Source organism: Pezoporus flaviventris, unplaced genomic scaffold (assembly GCF_033815535.1).
Source record: "Pezoporus flaviventris isolate CSIRO_AGI_PZ_B2104156 unplaced genomic scaffold, CSIRO_AGI_Pfla_v1 ptg000054l, whole genome shotgun sequence".
NCBI lineage: Eukaryota > Metazoa > Chordata > Aves > Psittaciformes > Psittacidae > Pezoporus > Pezoporus flaviventris.
This window is the reverse complement of record NW_026892602.1, coordinates 2,254,676-2,263,123: the sequence shown is the minus strand read 5'-3', so window position 1 is coordinate 2,263,123 and position 8,448 is coordinate 2,254,676. Positions and strand designations below refer to the sequence as shown.

Here is an 8,448-nt window from a genome sequence, read left to right as displayed (position 1 = left end):
GCAAAACGCCTGGAAGCAGTCACAGCCTCCTTTGCCTTGGCCCTGTGGTGCCCTGAGGGGACAGAGCAGCACGAGCTACTGGCACACCCCATGAGGAGAGTAAGGAGGGGCAGACACCTTTATTTATATATTTAAATATTGGAACAGTGTGCATTGCTTATTCTTCTACTACCATTTTCTTTCACATTTCTTTTAGGCAAGGCCGCAGAGTTTTCAATATAAGCAGGAAAGCTCAGAGTGAACATGTCTCCAGATCTGGCCTGTGATTAGACACCCCCCTTCACCCTCCCAGAGTCTCTGATCTAACCAAACTGCTACCACCTCCCTTGCCATTGATTTTACAGATAACTGGTAAGATATGCACACTACTCCAGTCCAACATGTGAGGTTTTGTACCAAACACACAGACTGAAACAACCATGTTCAATTTCCATAACTGGTTTCCACCATCTCACGCTAAACAGGGATTTAAATTGCAGTTGATGCCAGCCAGCCCTCTTTCTTACTGGACAGATAGATACAGAGTGCACACGGTGGAGTGGGTTATACATTACAGATCGTGTTAGCATGGGACTGCACTTAAAAACTAACCCATGACCACTGTGTGCATGAAGGTGCTCAAAGAGCATGGGGAATGCGTACATGTGAACATGGCTGGTGTGTTACTGGAGGTGCTCCATTCCAGCCCTAGTTCAGCTCACCCAACCTGCCAAGGAAGGAGCGGAGCACGTATAAACAATGCAAGAGCTGTAAAAAGACTAAGTGCTTTTAGTAGATCAGTTGTTACATCACATTGCCTAAGAAGTGTTCCCCTACAAGAGAAATATGTATCATGCCTTTTTCTGGCTTACTAGCATGTGTAAAAAAAAAATAAATCATAACCCACTCTCATAATGTAGATATGCTTACCACAATCTAGGAGAAAAATTAGTAAAAGTTTATTTATCAAACAATGATACTGCATTAAAATATATTAAAACAAAACATAAGCCAGTATACATCATAAGAATCTCTTTTATTTGTTGTAATATAAAGAAGCATACATCATTCCATTAAGTGCAACTCAAACTGTACACTAACAGAAAGATCAATTCAGACATCCATGAACATGTCACAACACGTTTGATTACATTTTGCTTTTTGCTGGTATTGCACTTGGAATGGTTTTTGAAGTAAGGCACAGTAAAACTGAAGTCATTTAGTGCTTCTACAGCAGATGTCTTTTTTTAAACACATGCTACATGACAAAAAATTACTTCTATCTAATGTACGTACACACACTGAAAGAAGGAAGCATGCACTACAGGATGTAGATTTCAACACGTCTTGTTGTTTCATAAAATACAAATAAAGTAGGTAAAGATGTAAACAAATTGCATGCACATAAACTACAGCAAAATATTTAATACAGTATCTGAAAGCTGTTATGCTTAAATAAAAAATATAACTTATTAGTACTCAGGTTTATGTGCCATTTTTGTCCTGTAGAGATAAAAATTCTGGGGTTGGGGCAGGGATTTATGGGTGAGCAGGAAGGACTTTCCTGCTTTTAGTGAGTTTATTTTCTTGCTTAACACATTGGCAGCAGTACTTTGGCAAGACAAATATGGCTTTTGCAAAACAATATCTAATTGAAACATAAGAAAGCACAATTGCATTTGGGGTCCAGCATCCTGGTATTTTTCAGTCAATAACAAATCAGTATGATCTAGGCTTCAAACTGGGAAAGCTGTGCACTCCAAAAAAACTTTCTAGAGACATTTAAACTCTACAAAACCCAGACACTTTATCAAGTTTAAGCTCAAAAACTACACACAGAAGTATCTGAATGACTCAAGCTTTGCTTTCCACTTCAAATGTTACCAAACAGGTTTCTCTCACAGCTACAATAGCTGAAGTGCTATTAGATTGTCTTCAGAATTAACTAGATGCCAAGAATGGGTTTGCTTATTTTCACATAAGCACATAAGAAATTAAGTAAATTAACTGCATAATTTTTTGTTTCACTTTTATCTTTGGCATAGGATAAGCCATTTTTCAAATTAAACACAGGACAAACCCCACTCTGTTATGCTGAAAAGGCATATTTGGTGCTGCCTGGGTGGCTAGGGAAAACTTATTTTGCAAAAGGCACAGTGTTTAGCGTGACATTCTTTTTATATCCCCAAAAAAGTGTTTAATTAGACCAGAAACAGTTCTACATAGTGGCTTCCCAGAAGCTGTCCTTTCTTCTCAGCTACTGCTTTCGTAGCTAGATCCAGGCTTGGAAAATTCACGAGTGCCTCTGCTCTGGGCTGGCCACTAAAGTCGTGAAGCATGAGGATGGAATCTGGGTGGAGCTGCAGTGGTACAAGAGCACAAAAGAATAAAACCTATTAAGACCAGAGACCACACCTGGAAATGCAGTTGTTAATGCTGTGCATCTGGTTCACTCCACTGCTGTGTCTATTGCATAAAGATTGTGGATGTGAGAATGGGAAGAAGGGACCAAAGAATTCCACTTTCAGTTTGGCAAACAGCAGCAGCTCTTACTCTGCTGCTGTGCTGACCACAATGTTGTAGACTTAATTCCATGCAAAGATTTTGCTAGAAAAGTAATTCAGATTAATGGTTGATAAGAAAATAAGGACTTCATGTTAATAAAGAGTAAATGGAGCAAGAAATCAAAAAAGAGGCTTATAAAAAGTGGAAGCAAGGACAGGCGGCCTGGGAAGAGTACAGGGATGTTGTCTGGAAAGCTAGGGACCAGGTTAGGAAAGCTAAGGCCCAGTTAGAATTAAACTTGGCTAGGGATGTTAAGGATAACAGGAAGGGATTCTACAGGTACATAGCAAATAAAAAACAGACTATGGAAAACACAGGCCCCCTCAGGAAGCTCTCGGGAGAGATGGCTACCCTGGATTTGGAGAAGGCTGAGGTTCTGAATGACTTCTTTGCCTCAGTCTTCACTGCCAAAGGCTCTGACCACACCACCCAAGTCTTGGAATGCAGATGCAGGCACTGTGAGAATGAAGACCTCAGACCCACTGTAGGAGAGGATCTGGTTCGAGACCATCTTAAAAACCTGAACGTGCACAAGTCTATGGGTCCTGATGAAATCCATCCATGGGTCCTGAAAGAGCTGGCAAATGAAGTTGCGAAGCCGCTGGCCATCATATTTGAGAAATCATGGCAGTCAGGTGAAGTTCCCAATGACTGGAAAAAGGGAAATATAACCCCCATTGTCAAGAAGGGGAAAATGGATGACCCAGGGAACTACAGACCAGTCAGTCTCACCTCTGTGCCTGGCAAAATCTTGGAGCAGATTCTCCTGGAAGGCATGCTAAGGCACATGAAAATCAACAAGGTGCTTGGTGACAGCCAGCACGGCTTCACTAAGGGGGAATCCTGCCTGACCAATTTGGTGGCCTTCTATGATGGGGCTACAGAACTGATGGACAGGGGTAGAGCAGCTGATGTCATCTACCTGGACTTGTGCAAGTCCAGGTAGATCCCTGTAGGGATGCTGGGGAGGGACTTTTCATTAGGTACTGTAGTGACAGGACAAGGGGTAACGGGTTCAAACTTAAACATGGGAAGTTTAGATTGGATATAAGGAAGAAATTTTTTCCTGTTAGGGTGGTGAGGCACTGGAATGGGTTGCCCAGGGAGGTTGTGAATGATCCATCCCTGGCTGTGTTCAAGACCAGGTTGGACAAAGGCTTGGGTGACATGGTTTAATGTGAGGCATCCCTGCCTATGGCAGGGGGGTTGGAACTAGATGATCTTAAGGTCCTTTCCAACCCTAACTATTCTATGATTCTATTCTATGATTATGTAACTTAACACAGGTATAGAGTACAAGAGAAATTGTTCCACAAAACAAAGTAAATTTTGGTGCAGACCAACTGAATTAAATAGGTCTTTGCTGTAATTTTAACAAGGCTAGGAAAAAAGCAGGATAGCAAGAGATTATTTAGTATTTGGAGTTGATTTACTTTGAAGTGCATTTGCCCTCATGAATTCTTAAAAGACAGTTCCAAAATTTTGAGTTTAAAGAAGACATCCATCTACCCTATGGCACCAGTGTAGGCAGCTATTTCTTATAACATGCTGGAACTCCTTCCAAGTTAAGTTTGGAAACCCTATTTGGATAGAAATAGATCTCTGAAGTTTCAAAACCAAAGGTTGAAGGATCAGAAGTTCAGAATACAAGGTTAGTTTGCTGGAGAAATCAGCACCAAACAAAACACATACTGAAAAAACGAACAGTTTTATGCGTAATAACCCAAACCAAGTTAAGTTCATGTGACATATGTCTTCATGAGTTTATAAAAGGTTAAAAAATTTAAGGGTTAAACTTTTTATAGAATATATGCATGCCAGGTATACTGCAAAGAAATATCAGACTTCTTAGTTATTACCCCCCATAGCACTTTCTGAGCAGCTTTACATCCAAAGATAAGAAAATAAAGCAAGCACATGCCACCCAAACACTTGTCAGGCATTAGAAGTATTCTTAAGATATAAGCAACAGTACACTTCAGAAACTAAAAGCAGGTATAAGAGAGTACAGATTTCCAATAATTTCTTCTCACAGAACCAAAGTTAATCAGGAAATAGCATGCAGAAAGAAATTCAGACGTAAAACACACCATGCCTGAAGCCTAGTTCAGGTTTGGAATTAATCTTGGTTTATTTCAGAATAACACTGTGCTCAGTAAGAAAGTTGCACACAGTTTGGGTTGAGCCATAAATCTGAGCTAAAATATGGTCTGCTTTCAACCAGCTCTTTGCTGTTAATCCATATTGAGTCATTTACCATCAGTCCTGGACATAAGTTAAATATTGCAGTTTAGAGTCAGCTGAAAACAAATATGGAGCACATTTGGACCTGTAGGCACAGAGGAGAGCTTTAAAAAGTAGTTCAAATATGAGCATTGGTGTAAAACCAATATCAGGATTTGGAAATTCACATCATAAGAGTTCCATAGAAAGTAGAGAAGCCTACATGTTCTGCAAGCAACCTACTTAACGTAAAATAAAGCCCTGTGTGATACTACTGAGGACTGCTTAGAATTCAGGATGAACTACTCCATGAATTGTTTTCTAGTCAAAGATTGTTTTCATCTCATGCAGTGTACAACCTGCTACGCTACCGATTTATTTTCCAGTTACTCTGAGTAAAACAAGAGTGCCAAACAGATTGCCTAAGGTCACATAAACATAGAAAATCTCAGAGTAATAATGGGTGTTCTGTATGCCACCAGTTTATGCAGCCTCAGTATCTTCTCCACATCTAATAGTACCATGAGAGAACAACTCATTTGAAAAAAGCAGAAGTGATGGTGAGTATATGAAGATAACTCTATCAAGGCCCAATATCTAATTGTCATTTTTTTGTACTCAAAGTTTTGTGGGTTTTTTTTTTTGTTGTTGTTTTGTCTTGTTGGTATTTGATGTTTTTTTTTTGGGGGGGGGGGAGTTTGGTTTTGGATTTTATTTTTTTTTAAGGAAAAAAAAACATAAGTAGTAACTGGTCAGTAGCATTTTGAGTAGAAGAGTACTGACACATCATAAATTCCAGATTCTCTTTTGAGAATTTTCATACTAATTTTTTTTTTAATTATGCATTAGTACCAAAAAAGCAGGGAAATTTACCATTAGCAAATTTAGTCAGTTGCATTAGAAAGCCACTACACCAAAGAAGCTTCTCCCAAAAGAAAAGAATGAGTTTACATTGTACCCGAGAGACCAAGAAACAGAGGCTGTATGATACACGAAAGAAAGTCAGAGGTTTGAGGGCTTTTCACATACATACTTGTGCGTGCTTTGTAGCCCTATCCAGAAAAAAAAAATAAAGTCAGCATCTGCTATGCTAAAAATATTGTACAGAAAGATTCACATACAGATCAAGGACTAATAAATCCTTCCGTAAATTTAAACACGTCATCTACGCAGAACAAGGCAATCACACTACCTCCACCACTACTATCCCATCACCTACAGATCACAATTGGCCTACTTCCTTAGGTTAGTTGATTTTTTTGACAGGACAAAAGCAGAAAGATTAAAGCAAGAATCCCAATGCAAGCTAAGAAGGGGAATAAGTCATAAACAAGAACTTTACCACTAAGCCCTTCTTTCCCTTCCCATTCAACACTGGAGAAGCAGCTTTTGCCGGATGATCTTACCTTCTTCAAAAGTTACAAAGAATTACAAACAGACCCACTCTTTCGGTGCTTGTAACACACTCCTTGCTTGATCGCTCAGCTGAATAAGGCCATTGTAGTCATCAGGTGCATACTACAGTACAAGTGTGACATACGATAATCAGCAAGAGAAGGAATAGCTCTGGTACAGCAAGCCACACAGATGATCATTTGCAACCATAATTAAGTACATCATCTATAGTAACTGGCAGGAGACAGTGAATTTGACAGATAACTATTTTTTATATGCAAAATAGGAAAAACCTCTGGTTTATGCAAGGTAACAATCTCCTGGAGCTACTGATTGTAGAAACAGATTTAAAGTAAACTCATACAGGGAATATTCTAAACTGTATATTTGAACTGTTCCTTATCAAGCTCAGACCACAAAATGCTCCTTTTTTCCCTTCTACTTTATGAGACAGAAGCATCAGTACCAAAACTCTTAAGTCTGCATAACCATGCTTTCAGTAACAAGTCTCACTGGGACAGATGAGCACCTTCCAGCGTGGGAACTGAAGTGGGGCATTATGGATCTCATTCAGATCTTTCATGTAGTCATGGAAATAAACTGCATCTTTCCTAGGGTAGAGTGATAAACACTCTAGCTGCATGTAATACTGACATTACATAGACTACACCTGCATACTTAAAGAAAATCCCAGCATGAATACACTTTAAGATAAAATAGCATTTATACTAATATAGGAAAAAGAAAAACTATAGAGTGCAACTTCATTGCGATAGATTTGTAGCAGTATATTAAGTTACAGTGACTTCAAAGTACAGTCACACCAGTAAATTAAAACAAAAATAAAAACAAAACAAAAATGTGGATCAGATCTAGGAAATATTTGACATCCTAAATCTGAACAGTAATATGTACTGCAGGGCCTGGTACAAATATAAAATCTATTGCCAGAAAAATAGATCTTGGGGAATATGAAACATTGTTTTGCATCTCTCTTGTAATCCTTCCAAATTACATATCCTGGAAAGGGACTGAGCATTCTTGCACACGGTACAAAGACTACTGGGGTGGCTCCTGTAATTCAGAAGACAAATACAAGTTACAGAATATCATTTCAGTGGCAAGAAGTTTCCTGTCTCTCCAAGACTAGCGTTTTAGAGGATTGAAAAATGCACACAATGTAGACATACCATGCTGTCTTTCTTTTCTATTTCTGCAATACAGAGTCTCCTGCCAGTTTAGGGAGAAAAAGGTATTATATTCTGGCATACAAAACACATTGTATCCATCCAAAGTGAAGTTGAAAAGAAAAAATACCAACCATCACAGTATACACCTTCCACAGAGACAATAACCAAGAGCCCAGAGAACATAAAAGAAAAGAACCTCCCAGAATTTTAATACTGAATTCTAGCCACCTTCACATCTAGACCCATGCCATTAAGTAAAAGACAAATACAAGAAGTACCTTCTAGATAGTCTTTGCCAGGGCAACCAGACCGTGCAAATATTAGATTTATCAGTTCCCAGACCTGCCCTTGAAACAAGTCTAAGTTTACTCTTTGGAAGGAATGTCTCAAGATAGTACATACTTTAGATTATCAGTAGATGTATAGTAGGCAAAGATCTATAGTTTCTTGTGAGGGACAGTGTTTAAAAGGTTGTACTTGAAATGCACAAACCATGTAGGAAGGAAGGAAGGAAGGAAGAAAAAAAAAAATAAATCAAAATACCCAGCAACAGAAGCAACTTCTAATCACAAGAAAGGTAAAAGATTGCAGTTAAATAAAACAGAAATTGTGGAGGAGTAAGTTTTTTGAACATACAGATTTTGAAAAGTAGTACTGCAAACCAAGGTAGAAAATAAGGGGGCAGAATTCTTATTCCCTGTGTATGAAATTGAAACTACCGTAACTTGCCTGAGGAAGTACATAATCATGAATATTTTTGATTCTGTCTGCATTTCAGAAACCAATAAGAACAAAACAAAACATTCAACTGTGCAGGATAAAGTGTACAGCCAAGGGTAAACCTATAAGCTCATTGCTCAAAATAGAAATACGGTTTTGCTCTCTTCACCTCCAATGTAACAGGCCCAGTATAATTAGACGAAAGTTCACTAAGCTAGAATCTTGTAGTTTGTTTCTCATCGAAGTAGGACAATACTGAGATAATATAAAACTCCACATTGTATATTGAAATACCTACATTTATCACACAGCTAGTAAAATGTTACCAAATACTCCAATAGTCCCTCTTAAAGTGGAATAAGATTAAAGCAGACCT

At 38.6% G+C, this 8,448-nt stretch overlaps 1 protein-coding gene across 4 annotated transcripts in view; it reads right to left on the bottom strand.

Moving 5' to 3' along the window:
- Positions 1–996: 996 nt before the first annotated feature.
- The window catches only part of ESRP2 (epithelial splicing regulatory protein 2), a 46,847-nt gene continuing 39,395 nt past the window's right edge, over positions 997–8,448 (bottom strand). For 3 of the 4 annotated variants that reach the window (XM_061469009.1, XM_061469012.1, XM_061469008.1), the window contains 2 exons: positions 6,174–6,285; positions 997–2,339 (listed from right to left, as the gene is read on the bottom strand). In XM_061469009.1, the coding sequence (XP_061324993.1) occupies positions 6,196–6,285 (90 nt within the window). In that variant the 3' untranslated portion in view covers positions 997–2,339; positions 6,174–6,195. The remainder of the gene's footprint in view (positions 2,340–6,173; positions 6,286–8,448) is intronic. The other variant, XM_061469013.1, reaches the window with a different exon arrangement.